Source organism: Malus sylvestris, chromosome 15, assembly GCF_916048215.2.
Source record: "Malus sylvestris chromosome 15, drMalSylv7.2, whole genome shotgun sequence".
Lineage (NCBI taxonomy): Eukaryota > Viridiplantae > Streptophyta > Magnoliopsida > Rosales > Rosaceae > Malus > Malus sylvestris.
Genome location: NC_062274.1, coordinates 45,414,056 through 45,438,433, shown reverse-complemented (window position 1 = coordinate 45,438,433; position 24,378 = coordinate 45,414,056). Strand labels below are relative to the sequence as shown.

Below are 24,378 nucleotides of genomic sequence, written 5' to 3'. Positions count from 1 at the left end.
CGTGTTCCTATTTTCTAATCGTCCAAAAGAGCTTAAGACACCATCAAACCCCATTAATCTCTTCAGCGGTAATGTATCGATACAAACTATTAGTTTGCTCAGGTGATCAAATGACGAGACTGCAATAATTCAGGGGAGCCCAGCTCTCCACATTAATCAGTTAATCATGAAGTTTAATTTGCCAATAAATCTGTGTCCAGCGCAACTTTTAACAATTCGTAACAAACAAACTAATAATTTACCAAGCTGGAAAGGAAATAAAAGGTGTTATTCCATGTGATCGATGATTACTAAAATTTTATTACACTACTTATCATGTAGTCCAATAAATGGACATACACATAAACTAGTCAGAGAGCTGCTACTACTACTACTCGTGATCAACAACTTTCAGTAGCAAAGGATAATTTCAAATCAGCCACATCAAACAAAAACCTGTGATTTGCATGTTGACAGGCTTCGAGTACATTATTCTGCATATTGTCATCTATGGGAAGAATTGTCATGCAGAATTGATTTTCTCGAGTGTACTCTTTGAATGAGCTACGCCTATCCAAGTCAATATATTCATTTTCAAAATGCAGTGTTAGTTTTGGAAATTCATACCTTCCTCCTCGGTGTATCTTGTAGCACAAGTCAGAATCTACACGTTTGCTAGTGTTTTTCATAGGCTTCCATCCATAGGAATCTTGGAAGTAACTTATCACAGCTCGTTCCAGGACAACATAGGCTTTGGCAATGATGAACCTACGCTCTGTTCCTGAATCAATAACCGTTGCACTTATTGGCTTCGCCAACAACTTTGGATCTATTGGGAGCAGTCCCTCATTCAAACTGATACCCTTCAATTGCACATAATGTCCGCCGCGCCCAAAAATTGGTGTGGTCTACACATTAAGACCAGAAACTTGCGCAGCTTTACCGAAGTGTATCAGTGTTTCATTGGCTGATTTAACATATAGTGGAAGGCAATAAGAAAATCTTTTGAGGGTGAAATTCCTCAATTGTTTCAAGAAGCTACTAGGCTCCATGTAGGCTAATCCTAGAATCCATGCGATCGGGTTCCCTTCTGTACCTTCAGGCCCAATATCAAGGTGGTTCACTATCCCGCTGCCAAACGTAACGTTTGTGACCCGTTGTTGCTGCTCCTGCTGCCCACGAATTTCAGATTTGAAGGTAAATACATCTCATCCAAACTGGCCACTGATGTTCTGCTCTTCCTCCAAATGTTCGCCCAAGTAGCTAACCTCGTACGTACAAGTGTCGTTATGACCAAAAGGAGAAGGATCAGGACATAGTGGATGATGAGGAGACATGGCTATGTAGGTAGCTAATTTCATCCCATCGTAAATTGGCAGAGCTACGGGGAAACACTTGGTGCAATCTGCGGATTGCACCCAGGTGAGGTCGCTCCCTGTGACAATGGCCACGTTGGCCCTAACTGGGGGCGTCCCAATCCAGAGCTCCACGTAAAAAAAGCCATTAAATGAACGCTTCACAGGGGCCGTTATACCACTTGTGTTTTGGCAGAGTGAGGAGGACATAGTTATTGCCTGAGCTTTAGAAACGTCGACATTTTTTGCATAGACAAGGGTATGGTTTTGGAGGAAGGGAATGGGCTTTATTTTATTGGTGAAAGTTAAGGATGTGCCTGCAGCCATAGCAACAACAAGAAAGAAAATAAGTGATTTGCTAGACAACATTGCTTAAGCTTTGAAAAACTGATTCGATCAATATTTGTCGTGTACTGATGTGAACGACTGTGTGGAGTACGCATATATAAATATTGTTCGCGTCAGGAATTTCCGTCGGGGATGTTTCCTGGCCGACAAGCACACAGCTCCCCGGGAGGTTGGCGCCGGTTGAGGGCTACTGTCGGGCTTCTGCTTCACTGTCGGGCTTTGTCGGGCAAGTCTCGTCGGGCAAGTCTTGTCGGGCAAGACTCTTCGGGCAAGGCTCGTCAGGCAAGGCTGAAAGAGAAGGACAAAGTTAACTTTGAGAGGTGCCTTTGTGGGGCCTTAGGTGTAGGCCTTGAGGCTCACAATCAAGGTTAACTTTTAAGTGCTCAGGGGTGCCACTGCCATCTTCAGTACGGCAGATGTGAAATGGATGTCGAGTTTTGGTTGTATATATGTATATACCCGAGAAACCGTGTTAGTTATAACAGGTGCCTTTGTGGGGCCTTAGGTGTAGGCCTTGAGGCTTCCTATCAATAACTAAACCAGTGCTCGAACACATCATATTTGTTCTCGTGAATGCATGAGTCTTATAACTATTATACTTCTGATTACCCGAGTCCAAGAGGTAGAATGAACCCAAATAGGTGCCTTTGTAGGGCCTTAGATGTAGGCCTTGAGGCTTCCCATTAGAATTCGTTCTTATACTCAAACGTTCTAGACCGCAAAACGGAATGAATCCAAATAGGTGCCTTCGTGGGGCCTTAGGTGTAGGCCTTGAGGCTTCCTATCAGAATCCTTCCCATGCTTAAGCGTTCTATGATAATCATAATGTAATAGAAATAAGACTAAGAGGTAGGTCGATTACTTGCGCCCCAAGTAACTTCGGACTTCTCGTTTATCAAGGATTGTCGTGGATGGGTTAAGTCCACATAAGGTTCTTTTTTATGCCTTGAGGCCAAGGACTTTTAACTAATCAAATTTACATGCCCGAGGGCTTAGGACTTGGATCTGGTTTGAACACTGAAGATATATTCAAATCGGATCCGAGTACTGAGAAAGCCTTTTAATAGTCATCTTGCTAGAAATAACTTGAATATGACTGGAAGTATACAACATATTGCTAGGCTAATGAATGAAAAGACAAAAACAAAGAAGGTCGGGCAAGGTTTAACCTTGTCGGGCAAGCCTGGTCGTCTTGCAGGTTCCTATCTTTGTAGTTTATCAAGGGTCTGAAAGCTTTAGAGAGAGAGAGAGATTTACAAAAGATGAATCGATACTACAGCAAGGTTGAACAAGGTAGCAGAGCTATTACAAGGGTTTGAGTGAAGGTTTATCCCGCGAGTGATGAAGGTTTGTCCCTAGAGGGATGAAGGCTTGGGCTGACTACAGCTTCGTTTTGAAGGCAAATCTGGCTTTGAGCAGAGTTTGTGCTTGCATTTGTTTGTTTGATTGAGTGTCATTATTCCTGGTTTCTCTTTCTTCTTATATAGACAACTCGGCTTAGTCTCATGTAGCAGCAACCTTGCCCGAATGCGGTTTGAAGGGTGATGACTCATCAGCTATTTTACATGTACTGCCACCATAAAGTACTTTATGGGTTGTGTAGCTGGTCAGTCTATACCACTTGGCCTTTGGGTAGGTAAGCAAGTGGTCTTCATGAGCTGCACCAAGTCAGAAAAGGCCCTTTCTGCTTTTCTGGATTTCGACTGGGCTTCGGCTGACTTTCCCTTCAAGCCTCATTTTGGGCCAGCTCCTTTCTTGAGCCCAAAGTTCAAGTTTTGATCCAAACAGTGCCCCCTTCAATCAATATTTAGCCTGGAATTCCAGGCGCCAATATTAATTGAAAAGGCTCCTTTATTAAATCCCACGAATCCCTTGCGTTTGAACTCTACAATCCCCTGTGTTTACAGCAAGAAATCCCTCTCTAAGGTTTCACCCTCATCATCTTCTTTGGTATCCCCTTCTCGAACTTCATCAAATGGCTTCAGAATCTAACCAAACCCAACCCTCCTATGAATCTGGCGAAGGAATTGCCACTCTGCGTCGTCTACTCAACGGGCTGCATCACCCTCAGGCAGGTTTGCATTCCGAGCTCTTCTTTGAGGTGCATGGGGCACAATCATTGGGTCCCGCCTGGATCTCTCGGGTCCCTTCAGTGGTAGAAAGCAACATGCCCAGGGATAATTGGTTTTCCCCAAATCCCTATTCGGCTAGGTCGGGCATCTCTTCATCCAAATGGTCATCATACCGACGAGGCTTTCCTCTGATGAACGACCATGCTTGAGCTCAGTGGATTGATGAATTAGAGCCCACTTTTAAGAAGAGATGGATGGATAATGGTATTTACAAATTAATCATGCTCTCGAAGATTTCCATCACTCCCAAGCCCGAATTGCTTGTTTCTGCCCTCCTTTTCTGGAATTCGGGCACGAATACTTTCGACTTCCGCATGGGCCCCATGTCTCCAACCATTCTTGACATGGCCCAGATTTTCGGTCTAAGGCCCTCGGGCAGGATAATGGACGTCACTCAAGACTAGGTTCCGTCCTCTACCACTGGAAGCTCAAGTTCATCAACTACCTTCCTTTCTTTGAACTATAACTCTGCAACTTTCAACAGTTATGGGACCTCCTTCAAAGGATTCATTCCTTTTGTAAAGGAGAATTTTGGGGCGGGCTCTTCTCAGGTTGATAAAGATCAAGAGCACATGTATTTCCTCTTATACTGGCTCAACAAACGTATCTTCCCCAACAAGTCTAAAGGGTTGAGGGTTGAATAGATCCCCTTAGTAGAAGCCCTTCATAACTTTGATGACGTAGCTACAGGTCCATTCCTCATTTCCCATCTTTATCATCTCCTTTTTGAAATGACTCAAGGCGAGCCATTTGAGACCAACTTGAATGGGCCTATATGGATGATACAAACTTGGCTTCAATGGTACTTCCCAGAGTTTCGGGCTACCAATTTGGAGTTCCCGGAGGGTGTGGCCCCTACCCGAATCTTGGCTGAAGCTGCCCCTATAGACCACTCCACCTTTGCCTGCTTCTACTTCTTCAGAGTTTGTAGGACTCGATCAGATTTAGAATGGGGTGCGTCGGTCTTGAGGAGATATCTTTGGTTTTCTGACCAAGTCTTTCAAGATGCCCCTGGCAAAGATGCTACCCCCTTTTGCAGGGAGAAATTCATTAGCTGCATTCAACCGAGAGACCTGGCCTGGGGAGTTCGGGGTAATAGATATGACCGAGGTTTGGAGGTGTACCATCCTAACTTTTGCAGCAGGCAGTTGGGATTTAGGCAGGCCATTCCTGTCCCGTTCTTCGACTCTATCCATTGTGGTACTTCATTCCGATTACTAACTCCACTTGAGGTGACATTTCGAGCTGCTCGACGCAGTCTTGACGTCATGAGTCAAGCGACCCGAAAGTCCATCGTTCTCAATTTTGAATGTACTTCGCTCTTTTCTTCTTGGTGGGAAGACAAATGGACCAAGAAGTATGGAGGAGATTTGAAAGAGACTTATGACCGCCTTTTCAACCAACTTTCTCTTAAGTCATACCCCAGCTCGGGCGAGCTTGAACATTGGAAGGAGATGATCCAAGAGAAGAATCGGTCACTTCTGATAGGTACTTTTCTTTCAACCTGATTCTGTTTCCCTTCTGAAGTCTTTCTATCCTTACTTTTGTTTGACCCTGCAGCCCCAATGGATGTTGAATCAGAAGCCATTGAGTCCGAGGATGACTCAGCTGATGCTGCAGTTCTCCATGGGGCGGCCGCAGAGGCTGAAAGACGAGAAGCTGGGGAAGGTGTGGATGTTTCAGAATCCTTTGAGGATTCAGGAGCTGAAGAAACACCCGAGGCAATTATTAAAGCACCCAAGCGAAAGAAAGCGGCTGTGATTAAGGCTTCAGATCCTGATCCTGCACTTCTACCCAAAACCACACGACCAACTCTTACTAGAAAGAGTAAGAGAGCAAAAACTATTGCCTCTCCTAAGTCATCAGCCCCATCTGCTCCAGTCCCTTAGGCAGGCAGAAAGAAGCAACAATCTTCCAGTAAGTTTCTGCTTTCCTTTATCACACTGCTACCTTTCTCCTCTATCTAACTGTTTCTTGTTTTCTTTGAAAAACAGGAACTCAAGCATCTAAAAGACCAATCATTGCTTCTAAGGAGGAACCATTAAGAGTTGCCATGCTAAAAAAGGCTGAAGAACTGCAAAGTACCGTCCTCAAAGAACTCGAGGTATGATTTATATTTTTTATCTGCACATCCCTTCTTGTTTTCACAAAACTCAAAATCTGTTTACTTTGAATCAGGACGCAAGAAAAGAAAAGCTTTCTCCGCCCGAGGCCTCTCCACAACTTGCCCGAGAGACAAGTTTCTCTCATTCCCAGGTTAACCCTTCAGAGGTGCTTTCTCTTCCTTTCTAACTCTTGGATAACTCTCCAATTTCTAGACCTAATGCCTGAATCTTTTCTCTTCTTCTATTTGTATTTAGGCTGGGGCATCTGCCTCCTTGCCTAGTCATGGCCCTCTTCTAAAGTCTGTGGTTTCTTCTACTGCTCTGGATGCAACTCCTTCCTCTCAATTTGATCCATCTACAGGAGTTATGTTGCACTTCGTGGATGAGGACAGTAACTTGGTGAGCCATTATTTTCACATTAAAATCTCGTATATTGCTTCCAAATTAACTCCCGCTCATGTTTTCTGCAGCCTTCTCCGGTATATGAGCCACTTCCTCCCTTAGTGGTATCAGATAATGAACCCATAGTTCCTGAGATTCCTGTAGCCTTAGAGGTAGCAATCTCGCGGGTATCTGTTTGCCCGACAGTTGATATTGATGAACCTCTTTCTCCTCCTCAAGACCAAACTCAGGTATAGGAATATTTTCTTCTTGTTTTCCTCTTACGATTTATTTACTAACAATTACTGCTGTCTTTGGATATCTATAGGGCACTGGTACAGGTTCAGGTGCAGCTCTATCCTCTCTTGCTGGTGGTAAAGAATCTTCCCCCCAACAAGGAATTAGTACTCTTCCTGGTGAAACCCCAGGGCTGAGTCAGGTACATTTCTTCTCTCCAAAGCCTCTTTTTGCCTCCAACTGCATTTAGATTGTCTTGACCTGGCCTTTTGGCTTTTCGCAGCAAGTTCCAAAAGAAACTTCTCCTCCTCATTTGGTCCGTAAATCAAAACGCTCCCGTCTTCATTTATCTTCTGGAGGTACTGAGATTCCCCCCTTGGAATTGAGAAGATCAGGCAGACAGAGATTGCCCCCCCAGTTGGCATTACTTCATTAGAGGGAACTGCAGTGCAGGATCCTCCTCCTTTTGCGTCCCCAAACCCTGCTAAGTTGCCCAAACTTTTTGAAGCACTTGAGCGGCTTGAGATGAGGTTGAGATCCTCAAGACATACTTCAGCGACCTCCAGTTCTTCAGAGCAACAACAAGTCTTCCAAGAATAGGCGAGGAAGGACTTCACTACATTATTCAGCCTCAAGGCTCTTTGTGATTTAGAAAAGGTCACAACTGAGTCTTTCAAAACTGGTCGGCTATCAAAACCTCAGCATGATTCCTTTCTCTCTTTCTTTGAAAATTTGAGGGCTTTTAGGGAGCAATACCAGAGAGCTGATAGACAAGCTAATCGGGCAAGATGCTTTATGGAGAAAGAGTCAAGCGTCTCCGCTCAAGTTGATCGGTTGATGGACGAAAGCTTGCGGACAAAAGAAAGGGTTCAAATTGTTACTTCTGAAATTCAAAAGCTGGAGGAACAACTGGTTGCTCTTAAAGCTGAACAAGCAACTCTTCTGGATACCCTCGAAAACCAAATTGAGGGAGTAGAGAAGTCAAACTTGGAGTTAGAGCATACTAGGTCCCAACTTGTAAATAGCCATACTGTTTTGGCCGAACCTAGTAGGATATTTGCTATTATGCAGACATACCATTCTCGAATAGTGACCCTGAGTGAAGATGTCAATTTTTTAGAATAAGATGATTTGTAACCCCTTTCTTATTGGAATGAACATGTGTTTTGTCCTCTGCTCTTGGTACTGTTTAAATTGACTTCGGGCAACTCTTTGCCCCCTTGTTTACTTTCTTCTTTCTTCGACTTCCCTCGATAGCACCAATCTTAGGACCTGATCTTGGTCCCTTGGTCCCCTTCTTGGCACTTTTATTCATACAGGGGTGTTGGGACAACCTGGGACCTTTTCTTTCTCTGCAGTACCAAATGGTGACCCTGGCTCTTCTAAAATGAGGTTAATCATATTGATAGGAGCCTCAGGGAAAGGGTTAGTATCCACCATCATACTGGCTTGGGGCGAGTCAAGTAACAGCTTTCCTTTCACTATAAGATCTTGTATCCAATCTCTAAACTTGACACAATTAACTATGGAATGGTTGAAGGTATATTGCACCTTACAATACTTTTTCCCCCTGAGTTCTTCTGGTTTGGGCATCTTTTTGGTATTGTCGGGCAAAATTACTCTTGCCCGTACCAGTTCTTCATAGATCTCAGGTGCCTTGGCCAAATCAAACGAATAACTCTGGTAGTTTGGTGGTTTCATAGGGACGAAACCATCATCGTTCATTACGACCTTCTGATCTTTGACAGGTTGGACTAGCCCCTTTACCGTCAGTGGTTTGAAAGGTGTGGTCATTTCAGCGGCACATACATCTATGTTTTCTTCATCATGGCCATCCTCATGATCTGGCCTGGTTTCTCCCACTTCCACACAATGAATTGCAGCTTTGTTTTTGTAGAAGGGAAGGACCTTGGAAGTGTGCTTCACTTGTTGCTCTTCTTGCTACAGCCTCTCATACTTAGTGGCAGCAATTACCAATTCTTGCAGCTCGTTGAATTGTGTATCATAAAACCTCTTCCTCAAAGGTAATTTTAGAGCCCTTTGAGCAATTGATATGAGCTGCGCTTGGTTGACGGGGAATTGTCATCTCATCCTTGTTTTCCTGAACCTCATCATGAAGTCCTCAGTAGATTCATGATCGTATTGTTTGACTTCAACAAGGTCATTGATAGTCAATTCTGGCTCTATTCTGTAAAACTGTTCGTGGAAAGACATCTCCATTTGCCCCTAGTTGGTAATAGAATTAGGGGGTAATAGAGAGTACCACTGAGATGCTAAACCCGCCAATGAATTCCCAAACAACCTCAATTTATAATTTGGGTTGCCCTCATATGCCACACAATGATTGGAGAATTTGAAAATGTGGTCTCTAAATGACACGCTACTGTCTTCACCTATGAACGTTGGGAATGCAAGCATCTTGAAGAGAGGGAATGGATTGAGCTCGTCAATATATTCAGGATAAGGCTTTTGGTAAGTGACCCTAAACACTGGGCAAGCCCGCGGTTGAGCATTTTGAGCTACTGTCTTTCTTAGCTCAGCCAATTCTTCCCTAAACTGCTGAGTAGCTGAATTATCATCATGACCGATGAGAGCAGTGTCGATCTTTGGGCTCCAGTCGTTGCCCATACCTGCTTCTCTCCTTGGTTCGGGCTTCCTCCAGTTAGTTCCCACTCCCTTACTAGCCAACGGGGGTGGCCTGTAAGGTGGAGGTTTATCTGAAGTAGTGGTGCCCTCCTTTCTGCTAGTCTCCCCTATCATTACAGGCATTCCATACTTCGTTCTCTCTTGCTCGCTCTGCCTCCTATTATTAAATGATAATAATGGGAAGCTGGGAGGCTCTTTTTCCAGAACTAGCTCTATCACAGGTTGATTCCCTTCAGAAACCACTTTATTCTTTCCCTTATCCTTTTCTTCTTTTAATAGTGGGAATAAGGGAATGATTGGTTCACTTCTCATGGTGACTTGGCTCATCCCACTTTCCTGAGCCCCTTTTGGAGTAGAAAACTCTAGATCAAGTCTTCTCTGTAGATTCCCTGTTAATGTACAAAGCCTACTCACTTCTCCCTTGGTTTCCAAGGAGATTCTTTCCATGCTTTTCAGTACTTGGATCATAGTAGCTTGTAGTTCTTCACTAGTTCCCTTTCCTTCCGATCTCTCAGATGCGGTTGGGCTTTCTAGGACCATTCGTCCTAATGGGGAAGAAGGATCTCCTGATTGATCTGCCATTCGTAGGAGAAAAGGGTAAGAGAAACCCTCTGTTGGGCAAGATCACAAAGTGTATTATCCCACCGGGCGTGCCAAAACTATGTTCGCATCAGGAATTTCTGTTGAGGATGTTTCCTGGCCGACGAGCACACAGCTCCCCGGGAGGTTGGCGCCGGTTGAGGGCTGCTGTCGGGCTTCTGCTTCACTTTCGGGCTTTGTCGGGCAAGTCTCGTCGGGCAAGTCTTGTCAGGCAAGACTCTTCGGGTAAGGCTCGTCGGGCAAGGTTGAAAGAGAAGGACATAGTTAACTTTGAAAGGTGCCTTTGTGGGGCCTTAGATGTAGGCCTTGAGGCTCACAATCAAGGTTAACTTTTAAGTGCTCAGGTGTGCCACTGCCATCTTCAGTATGGCAGATGTGAAATGGATGTCGAGTTTTGGTTGTATATATATATATACCCGAGAAACCGTGTTAGTTATAACAGGTGCCTTTGTAGGGTCTTAGGTGTAGGCCTTGAGGCTTCCTATCAATAACTAAACCAGTGCTCGAACACATCATATTTGTTCTCATGAATGCATGAGTCTTATAACTATTATACTTCTGATTACCCGAGTCCGAGAGGTAGAATGAACCCAAATAGATGTCTTTGTAGGGCCTTAGATGTAGGCCTTGAGGCTTCCCATTAGAGTTCGTTCTTATACTCAAACGTTCTAGACCGCAGAACGGAATGAATCCAAATAGGTGCCTTCGTGGGGCCTTAGGTGTAGGCCTTGAGGTTTCCTATCAGAATCCTTCCCATGCTTAAGCGTTCTATGATAATCATAATGTAATAGAAATAAGACTAAGAGGTAGGTCGATTACTTGCGCCCCAAGTAACTTCGGACTTCTCGTTTATCAAGGATTGTCGTGGATGGGTTAAGTCCACATAAGGTTCTTTTTTATGCCTTGAGGACAATGACTTTTAACTAATCAGATTTACATGCCCGAGGGCTTAGGACTTGGATCTGGTTTGAACATTGAAGATATATTCAAATCGGATCCGAGTACTGAGAAAGCCTTTTAATAGTCATCTTGCTAGAAATAACTTGAATATAACTGGAAGTATACAACATATTGCTAGGCTAATGAATGAAAAGACAAAAACAAAGAAGGTCGGGCAAGCCTGGTCGTCTTACAGGTTCCTATCTTTGTAGTTTATCAAGGGTCTGAAAACTTTAGAGAGAGAGAGAGAGATTTACAAAAGATGAATCGATACTACAGCAAGGTTGAACAAGGTAGCAGAGCTATTACAAGGGTTTGAGTGAAGGTTTATCCCACGAGGGATGAAGGTTTGTCCCGAGAGGGATGAAGGCTTGGGCTGACTACAGCTTCGTTTTGAAGGCAAATCTGGCTTTGAGCAGAGTTTGTGCTTGCATTTGTTTGTTTGATTGAGTGTCCTTATTCCTGGTTTCTCTTTCTTCTTATATAGACAACTCGGCTTGGTCTCCTGTAGCAGCAACCTTGCCCGAATGCGGTTTGAAGAGTGATGACTCATCAGCTATTTTACATGTACTGCCACCATAAAGTACTTTATGGGCTGTGTAGCTAGTCAGTCTATACCACTTGGCCTTTGGGTAGGTAAGCAAGTGGTCTTCATGAGCTGCACCAATTCAGAAAAGGCCCTTTCTGCTTTTCTGGATTTCGACTGGGCTTCGGCTGACTTTCCCTTCAGGCCTCCTTTTGGGCCAGCTCCTTTCTTGAGCCCAAAGTTCAAGTTTTGATCCAAACAAATATATTTTAGGATGCAGTTGCAGGATGCATCTGTCTAAAAATACAATCAGTTACATTTCATGGCATTATCGATGCATGTTTTTCATTTTTTTCACACTTGCAATTAACCGTAAATGTATTCATCTAACAAAAGAGTTAATGGTTGAAATACCTAGCACACGGTTTCATTTATCATCATATCTATATAGAGCTAGACAACAATGTTTAGCAAACATTTTAGGGCCTAATCTTCTTATCTTCTTTAATTTGTTGGCTTGTTATAAAAGTTTGAGGCTTCACAAGGCATCCTCTAGGTAGGGGTGAAGTTAACATTTTCCCCCCTTCACAAATGTTGTATTTTTAGTATTAATGTGTATAGTTTACTTGTAGGACAAGTCGTGATATATCAAAGGGTCAATTTGTATATACTGAGAGAGCCTAGCTCTGCGCTAGTTATATACGTCTCTCTCATTGGTTCACACTTACCAACCTTCAATTTTGTCAATCAGGACCTCTAAGATTAGTCATCCAAATTCCAATTGTCTTATTGTAATTTTTGTCACTTTCTTCTTTAATTATAACCTCTAAGATTAATCATCCAAATTCCAATTGTCTTATTGTAATTTTTGTCACTTTCTTCTTTAATTATAACCTCTAAGATTAATCATCCAAATTCCAACTGTCTTATTGTTTCCTCCACTTTACTACCCCTTCAACAAGGTGAGATGGAGTGTTGTTAAAAAACTATATAGACAACAAGAAGCATAAGGGAACGACACCTCTTTTGCGTGTTGTCGTGGTTCGAATTGACAACGTGTAGCTGTTTGTTGTGGTTTAGTTTTCGACTAAATGAGTTGCATGTTTCATATATAGCTTCTTCCAATGGTTTCAGAATCACACCTTTTGTTTTGGTCAAAACATAGATTCATCTAGGGCAAAGGCAATCAAGGAATTAAGTCATGAGATAAACTAACATTTTTTGTATTCCCTTCATAACAATACAATCCATCATATCTAGTGTATTCATTCAAAAGATAACCAAAGAGTTCCGTACAAGTTACATAAACTTAGATACCTTGTCAATTCACACGAGTTCATCATGGAAAATAGCACATTGTTCGGTGGAATTCTATGAAGATCCCTTCTTGTAAACTAGCCTATTACCCATACATTCTGCAGCAGCTCTTCCAAATTATATCCCCTTCTCTGGAGCACCTCTAGTCTCTGACATTGAGCTTCCAACTTTCTCTTTTCCGTTGCAGTAGTTTGATCACTTCGCCGATGGCTAAAGGGAGGAAATTGAATAAATAACTTCTCTTTTTTCCCTCCTGTCAAGCAAATTCCGTAGCACTCAAGTGTTTATCAGTATTAATACTAATTTGATACGCACCCAGCAGCTTGAGTTTTGAAGAAGGGTTTATAGTGCTCTAATCATACCTATTTCTCAGCACCCTTCCCAAATTTACTCCCACTAATAATTTCTAAAAGAAAAACAAGCAACTGGTATGCATAATACACTAAAGAATTGAGAATGAAAATCATCATCCCATGTTTGTTAATGTACGGAAAATGGTAAAAAAAATATGTACCATTTTTTGAAAGAGAGATGCAGGGAAAAAGAATGGCGTAGATAAGATACACGGGCATGTTCTTACCCATTATTTTAAAGGAAAGAAACTATTATAGCTCACACTCCTCAGCTAAATAATTGATTGGTAAGGGTAATGTTAGGGATACTAAATTTGTAGATAAAATTTACAAACTAAACGATGTGTCACCAATAGAAATGATCATGTTTATCAATGCTTAAGTAATAATCCAATCATCAACTTCCAGGTCATTTAGTTTGTAAAATTTTGACTACAAATTTAGTCTTCCTAGCATTACCTGATTGGTAATATCCATTCTGCTCTATTCAGCCGTCAAAACATGTTTCTAACAGGTAAATACTGTTACAATTTGGATATTTTGGGAGAAGAATGATGTAAAAGAAACAACAAAACAAAGAAATTTTCAATATTGCATTCTACAAAACATTATTGCTAGATTGGTGCATTCATTCAATATTCATCATCAACATTCTTCTACATTCTTATCAAAATTGCAGGGAATACTAATGGACAGCTAGATATGTAAATCACAGCCCTAAACTAATTTTAAGGAAAACTAATGAAAATGGCTTGAAAACTTTGAGTTTTAACGATAAAGACAAAATAAAGAGTAAAGTGAATAGTACCATGATTGACTTTTTAGTATAAAAATGTGGTTTTTCGTTAAAGTGAACAGTACCGGGAGCTTTTCGTTAAAGTTCCCCTAATTCTAATCTTAGTCTTACATCTTCTCTTGGATGACTAGGATTCTTATCGACAAAAACTAGCCGTTACAGTTTAAATGAAAAAAACTAGCTGTTACATTCTTCATCCATATTTGGTCATGTCTTCAAACCTTCAAGGCTACAAGCAGCTTATATTCCAATACTCCCTTTTAAGTTGTTTCTAGCCTGAACACTAAGTAGATCTTTGAGATATGTGAATCTCTCTTTAGGCAATGGTTTGGTGAAGATATCAGTCACTTGATCTTCAATTTTGCAGTAGAGGGTTTTTTGATGTGACTAGAGTAGTTACATTCTACTACAAAACGTCTCTGATGAAATGGTACTTCCTTTTGATGTGCCTTGTTCTGTGATGGGACACAACGTTTTTTGTCATTGCAATTGCTAACATATTGTCACACATCGATGATGTAGCTTCCAATTGAACTTCACCAAAATCCTTCAACACAAATTTGAGCCAAATGGCTTGAAATATTACTTCTGCAGCAGCTACATATTCAGCTTCTGCAATTGTTAGTGCAACTATTTGTTGCTTGACAGAAGCCCATGAGAATGCACTTGATCCAAAAGAAAAAGCATACCCTGAGGCTGTTTTTGAATGATCTTCATTGCCTCCCCTAATTAGAATTGAAGATCGTCCTTTCTAAGAGTATATCCCATAGTTAATTGTGCCCTGCACATATCTCAAAACCCTCTTTGTAGTTCCTAGATGAGTTTTTGTTGGACAATGCATGAACCTAAATAGTAGGCTTGCAACATACATGATGTTTGGTCTTGTTGTTGTCAAGTAGAGTAAGCTACCCACAATGCTTTTGTATAAACTTTGATCCACATCCTCAATTCCATCATCTTGGCTTAATTAACTTTGCATTTAACATCAGTGGAGTGCACACAGATTTACAATCTTTTAGTCCAAACTTCTCTAGTAAGGTCTTGGCATACTTCATTTGATGAATGAAGATCCTAGTATCATTTTGCACAACTCCTATGCCAAGGAAATGATGCAATAGTCCCAAATCAGACATCTCCTAATGTTTCATCATATCATTTTTGAACTCAGTGAGCATTCCTTCATTGTTTCCTATGAACACCACATCATCAACATACACAGACACAATGAGAATATCAGAGTTTCCTTGTTTCTTGGTATACAAGGTAGTTTCACTAGAGATTCTCTAGAACCCAATTTTGGTGAAGTAAGAATCTATTTCACCATACCATGCTCTAGGTGCTTGTTTTAGCCCATATAGAGCCTTCTTCAACCCTATACACCTTATCTTCTGGATTTTTAATTTTGAAACCCTTTGGTTGTTCAACATAAACCTCTTCTTCTAACACCCCATTGAGAAATATTGATTTTACATCCAATTAAAACAATTCCAATCCTTTTGTGCTACCCCATCTATCCAGTCGGTCGCCTTCACTGGTTGTTTGTGGAAAACCCCATCTATCCAATCAATTGTCGTATGTTGGCTACTAACCCAAACCCGTCTATCCAATGAAAATTTGTGTTAACGGTTAGTATGTCAATTTCACAATAGGGTGTGAAAGGGTTTTGCATAAAGCGTTGATTTATGTGTTGAGTTGAAAGTCCTTTTCTTGTTGCACAATCTCTTATATTTATTAGAATAAATTTCATGATGCTCAAGTTGGAGAATCTGATAGCATTGCAATTCCTTAGCATTATTTTCAATTTCCTCACAAATCATTCTCCACCAAAACTCTACCATCGCCGAGTCTCGCCTTCCTCAACTTGAACTAGGGTCTAGAACCCAGACTTATTATGCGATTGATTCATATTTCATCTAGAAACCAATCATGATTCTTAAGTAATTAATTCAAATCTCATCCAAAAGTCAATCCTGATCCTCAAACAATCCTACTTTGTCTAGGATTCGACCACTCCATTAGCACTGCACTACTAAGCCGAAGTTCACAACCTCCTTTTTGAGTTGACGTCCACCAACTCAGCCCAAACCCAAGATTTCAGGCCCAAACAACAACGAAAAAAAAATGAGTAGAGCAGGGGGTTTTGTCTTCAGTAATTTGGTTACTAGGTAGTCTAACTTTTTATCTATTAGATTGGCAGTTGAGAAAAAAAAAATCATATTTTCTCAATTCAATTTTAATTTTTCATTTTCTGTACTACTGAGTAGTTCAAACTATTGAAGTCTAGTTGAACAGGAGAAGCATATGATATGATATGATATGATATGCACGAGAATGGGAATGTGAATGGGATTTTCCTGGCCGGAAGGAATCCAATCCCACTGTCAAGGACCAGGTTTTCGGCGCGCTATTGAATAAAAAATCACTGTCACAGATTTGTTAGACAAAAAGCTGATGCCTCACCAACATCCTAACCCTGGTTTATGGCTTTAATTCTCACAGATTGACATGCATACTTCTGTTCCGACTCCAAGTTGAGACCGAGGAGTATAAGAAATCCTACTGTTCATACTTGTTTTTGGCCCACTTTCTTTAATATATTAATTACTAATTTGGTACTGAGCTGTTTTTTATAAAAATTGAATAGAAAAAAAAGTTGAGCTAAAAAATGTATTTGGTAAATACTTAAAACAGCTTATTTTCATAGTTTTTTGTGAAAAAAGCTGAAAACATGAAGCAACAAAAATGAACTTATTCTCACAGGACAGCAGAAGCAATTTTTTTTTTCAAAACACAATAATATCAAACTAGCTCTAACTATATCAAGCCTCAACTCTCAACTAATGCAATGCTTGCATGTTAATTATATAATTTTCTAAGGAACAGCTAGGCTGGTTTATTTTTATTTTTTATTTTGTATTTCTGGGTCAATATGCTAAGCTGGTTTCTAGTGCTGCGTTTCCACTTGGAGTGAAGTAGGCATGGAAAGAGGGATTGATCAAACAGCCTTGCAAGCTAGTACTCAATTTTTTTTTTTAAATTAACGAATAAGGAGATTCAAACTTTTGATAGAATAATCTACATTAAATCACAGGAGATGAATTTGAACAAGGAACTCTAAGTGCAAGGACAAATGTTCTTAATCAACTAAGTTACAAACCATTTGTCAATTTAGTTTGTTCAATTAGCTCAATTTAATTTTACAAGCACTCATTGAGTTTAGTTCATGAGCACAAAAATAAATTACCAGTTAATTTATCAAGTTAGACCTTTACTTGTACGAAAAGAAAAAAAGAATAAAAATAGAAACCAACCAGCTAACCACTATGTTTTTGTTAATCACATTTTATATATGTCTAAACAAATGAGAACATACTGGTTTTCTTCATACAACCACCACGCGATTTGAAGTTTTGAACCCATGTGTAGTCTGTAAAAGCTGGATCATTGGCCTTAGGATTAGAGTGTAAATTAGAATATTATGTTAAAATTATATTGCTAAGCTATCCCCCCACCCCCTTATTTACTTATCGTATTAACCTGTCTTTATTTCATCCTTTTTAATGAAAGATTATAATCTTTTGGAAATGCTCTAATCCACTAATAATAACTCCATTCAAATTGAAGAAAATACTATTACTGTATTGGATAGAAATTGATAAGTTAACCGCTTAAGTGGTATATGAAAACTTAATTCGTATATATAATTAATTACTAATTGTATTGGTCAATGAAAACAATAGAACTTCAACATAATAAGATTATATGTTGTTTTTTTGTTGGAAGACATTTGAGTGATAAACACGAATTTTCCTTCTAAAATACTTTTACTAACATATTCCCTACACCATATTGACCAAAAAATAAACATTCCCTACATCGATAACGTCGTCGTATCCTAGTTTGATCCCGTCCACGCCTCCAGTTTTCCTTTCCACGCCGCCCCCGGGCCCCCCACAGAAAGCTTGGAAAATTCCTATCTCTCTATTTTTTCCAGTCGACATTTCCACAATAATCTATCCCAAGTCCCGACGATCACAGCCACCGACTCCAATCCCAAGTGGACCCTCCCCACCCTCCCATCAATCACAGCTCTTCATTTGGTCCTCAATATCCAACTTTTTCAAACCCCACAACCCTTCAAAAAAGGCATCATAGAAAACCCGAAGAAGCTCGCATGAACTAACATGGAAACACACCAAAACACAATATCTCTTTACTTATTTCCTCTATAAATCTCCCACAACCATTGCTACTGCAAACCAGTCACAAATGGAAAAGCTCAGAAGATCGTCCAAAAACAAGACCGATATCGCTTGCAAGAGGCACCCGAAACACCAACAATCGCCGGGCGTTTGCTCCTTGTGCTTGAAGGAAAAGCTAGAACGAGTTGCTCACAAGCTCTCGACTTATTCTGTCCCCTACTTGCATAGAAATTTTTCCGCTTCTCCTTCTACGACTTCTTCTTTATCGTCGTACTACTCGTCCTCTTCGGCTTCTTCTTCTTCATCTCCCGCGCCAGGTTACGAGCAAAAGGGTTCGATATCTTGGTTGTTGAGCGGTGAAAATAATGTGCTTAGTAAAAGTAGGTCGCTGGTGAATTATTTTCCGAGACGAAAGAGGGAGATGGGAAGTGAAGAGAAGAAGAAGAGTCGGTTTTGGACAAAGTTGCTTCGTCCCATAAGTAAGCGGAGGGAAGAGGGTTTGATGCACTCTAGGACTGTGAGAGAGATCAGGGTTCCTAATAGGATGCCTTGAACTTTGAAGGCCAAATTATTTTATTTTTTTTATTGTTGTTCTTTTTCTTGTTTCTTGATAGATTAGAATGTACGTAGCAGACTTCTGATCACAATTTTTGAATCAGAAAGCTGACAAAAGGAAAGAAATCAAAGATTGTACTATTAATTTGTGCATATATACCAGCCTATATATATGTTTAAATATTATGTATCGTTCGATTATACATGTTTAATTAGCCTTGGAATTTATAATTTAGCTCTTAATTCTGGATTACTAAGAGTCATAAACATCGTCAAGAGAACTAATTAAAATTTAACAACATAACAAAGACCCGCTTAAACTGCTTCATATATAAGACATTCAAGCAGCATGAGGTTCAGGGTGTCCATTTAATTAAGATCCTATATTATAGAGTAATGTTATATTGACAAACTAATTAGGCAATATTTATGCTAGCACATGATCGATTATACCAGAATCAATTACGTATGACTCCATACAAGAATTCACGTTATCAATGTTTATAATCATATCCTCATATCCCTGCAATATAGCTAAATCTTTAAGTTAATGTCAGACGGATATTTGTATATAGTCATATGAAATTATGAATCACGCATTCAAATAAGAATCAATTTCGTCAATGCTTATATTGAAATATAGTTAGACTGATTGATTATTACAAACACTCTAGCAGAAGATTCACTTTATATTGCTGCAATAAATTTAGGAATTCAGAAAAAAAAAAAAAAAAAAAAGCTCATTCTAGATTTGATTCTCCATAGAGTAATGTTATTCATATCATATTTTTGTACCACATTTTCATACCACCTTAGGTGGCATTTGATGTGGACAGTCATATCATTTGAATTAATCAGATTTTTTAATTTAGTTTATTATTTAATAAACTAATAATTAAGAAAAACTAATTAATTAAATTATTATTGTAGTATACGAGAAGTCTTTCTTCTTCCTTTCCTTGGGTTTTGCAAATTTTTCAAATGATGTGGGTGTCCACATCATATACCATCCTAAGATGATATGAAAATGTGGTACAAAAACATGGTATGAATAACATTACTCTTCTCCATAATATATTGTTGTTATGGTATTTTGTTGTTATGTTGTTCATATCGAAGTTGGTGAATTTTGTGTCTGCATGCATGATGATAAGACAAATTGTCATATGTAACAAGGAAACAAACTGGCATGACTTGGTTGTTAGTTCACAGAATCGCATTAATTATATTTGCTAATTAACCCTAATTAAGCTCCATCCACGAAAGTTCTTCAAGGATATAAATTCAAATTCCAATGGTCAGCTGCGTGCGCATTCCCACGGTCATAACACACTTTATCGGGGTTTGATTAATTTGATCCATATTTTCCTTCTTTATTAATATTAAAATCACAAATGGAGACAGCTAGTACAACATGACCATCCGGTCCAAATTCGTGGCAATTTCCAAATACCACAAATGCGTTGGAAAGTTCAAATTCTTAAGTAGCTGGCAGGGTGAGGATGTAGATTAACAAAATGTATTCAATAGGATCGACAATCGTACCAACTTGCCAACTCTCATGGGTTTAAACTTTGGACAAGAATTGTCTGTCCTTCTTGTTCATGTGCCCTTCTGTTTTATATGGTCACGGTTAAGCCACAACAACATTTTATATTATATTTTTATAAAGATAATAAGACAAAAATAAATATTAATATAAAATGTTGACGTGATTTAACCGTGATCACACAAACAGAAGGGCACAGGAACAAGGAGGGCAGACAATCCTTGTCCTTAAACTTTCATAGTACGTGTAGTACTACCATTACTTGCATTTTAGAAAAAGGAGACATACGGTACGTGGTAAACTTCAATTTCTAAGGAAAGGATCCTCTCCGGATCTCTTCCTCCTAATTCACCAAGTTCGAAGATCCAGACCATTGAAATTTGATCCAATGACTACAAATAGGGGCTCACTTTAAAAGTTATAAGAGCATCTCCAAAGGAGATGTCAAATTGTCCAAATCAGCAATAACGGTAACAAAAGACAGCATTAATGTTTTCCAACCGAGAAGCCAAATCTAATGTGGCATAACATGGATTGACATCTCTCCCCCTTGCTGCCAAATTTGACAGCACCTTCAATTTTTTTTAATTAATTATTAAATGCTTTTTATTAATTTTTATTGGTTTAAAGCATTATCCTTTTGTTTCTTTTCATTCACAATGCAAAGAAAATACATATGAATTATTATTTTATGTTTAAAATTTGACATATCGATTGGAGAGCAAAAATTTTTAAATGCGAAAGTGGCACGTAACCTTCAAATTTAAATTTTAGGTTTAAAATTTGACATCTCCTTTGGAGATAGTCTAATAACTTTAGCCATTTGATCAAATTTTAATGGTCCGGATCCTTGGACTTGGTGGATTAGGAGGAAGTGATCCGGAGATGATCTCTTTCCAATTTCTAATACCTTTCACACAACACACAAATATTATATTAAGAGTATTGCTAGAGATTACATTTTTAAACTATATAATTGTATCACTTCATGTGACAAGTGATGCATATAATCAGTGGTGGATCCAGGATTTGAACCTTGGGGGTTCTATTGTTAAATACATGTTTTTTATATAAGAACAATGTGTGAAGCACGCAAAAAAAAATTACTTTATTCACTAAGTCATTTTATCGAACACTTTGTCATCTTCTTGCTGTCAACCAAATCATGTTGTGCATATGCTGAAGCAATCTAATGATAGAGATAATTTGTCAAGCGTTGTCAACACAACTTGTAGAGATATGCCTAGCATGCATCATATCAAACACTTAGTGGGCAAAAAAAGAACCCGTACAAAACATTCGGAGAATCCTTATAAGACATTCACACAAATATTTTTTGAACTCTATGTGGTCCTAGGACCACCAAGGTCCCAATTTCCATCCGCCCCTACATACAACCATCATCCAATAAAATAGATTTGTTAATCACATAACATGTACGCATCACTTGTCATGTCAAATGGTATACCAACGTGGTACAAAAATGTGATATTCTTAGCATTTTTTTTAATTTTAATTACAGTCATATAGCGCCCAACCTCAATGTGTTTCTCTTTACTCTTTTCTTGGTCCAAAATCTCCCGTATAACTTTAAAAATTGATCCCTCAAAGGCTTAGTTGTTGCATGAAGCTGTGCCTACCAACTGTTCGAGGAATTCATCCAACATGTTGTAATATAGATGGACAATAAGATTGATATGTCTCACTCCTAGAATAAAATACTTATTAAAATCCAACTATATGTTGCGGACTAAAATTTGGAAAGAGCTAGCAGAATTGCATTTGTATTCAACAAAGAAATATTGGAGAATAGGATCATACATCGATGATATGATAAAACAAGAGTAATGTTATTCATACAATGTTTTTATACTACATTTTTATATCATCTTAGGTGGCATCTGAACCCAAGGAAAGGAAGAAGAAAGATTCCTCGTATACCACAATCATCATTTAATTTACTAGTTTTTCTTAATTATTAGTTTATTAAATAATGAACTAAATTTAAAAATCTGATTAATTCAAATGATGTGGCTGTCCACATCAAATGTCACCTAAGGTGGTATGAAAATATGGTACAAAAATATGATATGAATAGTATTACTCATAAAACAATATATAACTAATATATGGAAGTTTTCACTCCTATTATTACCGAGATCTTTTATATAAAACATGGTTAAATTTGAACAATATCGGTAATATTAGTGATGGATCATGCTTGGCCCCACAAAATTCATCAAGAATTGTGTGGGAAACTTAATTGAAAAAAAAAAAAAAAAGGTATCAAGCAGTTCATGTTTTCATATCACGTTGCCTACCGAATGAAATTTTAATTATAAAATAAAGAATGAGAAACCCCAACGTGATTAGATGATAAGCCCTAATGATGGAGCAGATGGATGAACCTGCTAGCCTTCTGAACAACAAAATGGTTACCTTTTGCCATAGTTTTCCGGATAAAGCCAAATAGTATAATGTTGACATACATATAGGTTAAAAATAATAATAAATTGGAAGGGCAGCTAGCATGTTGCTTATGATTAACATCTATATACCATATGCATGGTTTGGAAGTGCATGCAAGCTTCAACGATAGATTTTTGTCTGCTGTTTTTTATCGATATATCTCTCATGCATCACGTTGGTTGGAGGACTATACATATGCATACATACAATCAAGACACTAATATCGTTTAGGGTGATGAATCAATGATTCGATTCTATCATGTAGTTAGCCCATAATATATATATATATATATATATATATATATATATATGAACACGTTCTGAATCCAATGGGGTTAGTTAATTTGTCTTACTATAGATTAATCGAACTCTGAACCTATCTTAATTCTAATTTATATCTTAATCTAATATGTTATATTCTTCTTTCTGTTTTTCGTTTGTTCATTGGAAATATGACTGGAAAATACATCTATATATTAAAGATTTATGGGGCATTGGGGCATTGGGGCATTTACTTTAGGCTATGTTTGGTCTCAAGGCTTTTATATGGCATCATTACAAAAACATGTTTGAGAGATTTGTTAATGACTCAGACCAAATAGTAATTTGAAAAATCTTCTCACATGCATTTATAATGCTCATAAAATACGTTTATAATCTTCTCTACCCAACATTTGTATCTCATTCCTCAATTCTTGTTAACTTGATGTTAATTCCTTGCAATGTAGAAATCTCCACCCACTAAAGTGTTGAAAATTTGTTGCATGACACCCTTTCAGCGAAAGCCATTGGGTATGCGAGAATGATTTGAATTCTCCAACAGTTTAATAGATGGTTAGGCCCATCAGGTGTGGGCTATTACCCTGCCTAATCAATCCTATGTCCTATAAGTTCATGGATTTAGCCTTGGGTGTCCTTGGAAATTAACAAAAGGACCAAAAGAGACGGATCAGGATGCTCTCCTGAGCTAAGGATGGGAACCCTCCTGATCAAGGAGTGTGGGCCGTTGGATGAAAATCCAACGGCTACAAATAGGAAGTCCCTTTAAAGTTATAATAATAATAGCCGTTGGATTTTCATCTAATGGCCCACACTCCTTGTCAGGAGGATCCTCATCCTTAGCTCAGGAGAGAATCCTGATCCAAAATAGACCAAAAGAAAAGGAGAGGATAGGAATAAAAACTAGAAAACTATAACGAAAAGTTCCCGCTACTGTTTATTTTAACGAAAAACTATATTTTTACAATAAAAAGTCAATCCTATTACTATTCACTTTACCCTTTATTTTGTCCTTATCGTTAAAACTCAAAATTTTCAAGTCATTTTCATTAGTTTTTCTTAAAAACTATACAATTTGACTATTTGTATAATTGTTTTATAAGATGTCAACAAAGAAAAATTGCTCTCTAGGACACATTAAGGAAATAAACGAAGGATCCTGTGGCTGCCAGTCCTGGCATGATCATGGCCTCCCATAAATTGTTTTTTCGTAGGCAACACTCAAGTTATCCCATCTCTCTCTACTTACTATAAAGTTCATACAGAAAGAGAGGATTTCATATATAGATGGGTTCAACTGAGTGAAGTGAACTATTTTCATATATGTAACTAAGGTTAGGAATGTTGATATTTTATCTTACTCATTGTATGCTATTCTGTCAACCAAATTGAGACAGGTATTAGTCCCGATGATGTTACAAGGACTCTGATATTTTTACTAAGGTTTTTTGTGATAAAACAAAATTATAAGATTTAATGTCAATCTTTAGACAATTGAGCCATTTAAAGTTCTCATGAATAAAATTTTGTGTAATATTCGGTGTTTTTTCCTTTCTTTCTATGTCGTATGTATTTTTGCCAAAGAGCACTATGTTATAAGTGAAATTTAA

At 38.8% G+C, this 24,378-nt stretch overlaps 2 protein-coding genes and 1 pseudogene across 2 annotated transcripts; 2 read left to right on the top strand and 1 right to left on the bottom strand.

Annotated features, from left to right (window-relative positions):
* Positions 1-380: 380 nt before the first annotated feature.
* On the bottom strand, positions 381-1,544 carry LOC126603018 (aspartyl protease family protein 2-like). Its single transcript, XM_050269792.1, has 2 exons — positions 1,248-1,544; positions 381-887 (listed from the first exon to the last, which is right to left on the bottom strand). Exons 1-2 carry the CDS (start codon positions 1,542-1,544, stop codon positions 381-383), a joined length of 804 nt encoding a protein of 267 aa, XP_050125749.1.
* Positions 1,545-5,867: 4,323 nt separating this feature from the next.
* LOC126603017 (uncharacterized) lies at positions 5,868-7,662 on the top strand (annotated as a pseudogene).
* A 10,251-nt stretch (positions 7,663-17,913) lies between these two features.
* On the top strand, positions 17,914-18,652 carry LOC126601848 (uncharacterized). Its single transcript, XM_050268617.1, has one exon. It carries the CDS (start codon positions 17,984-17,986, stop codon positions 18,467-18,469), a length of 486 nt encoding a protein of 161 aa, XP_050124574.1. The 5' UTR covers positions 17,914-17,983; the 3' UTR covers positions 18,470-18,652.
* Positions 18,653-24,378: the final 5,726 nt, after the last annotated feature.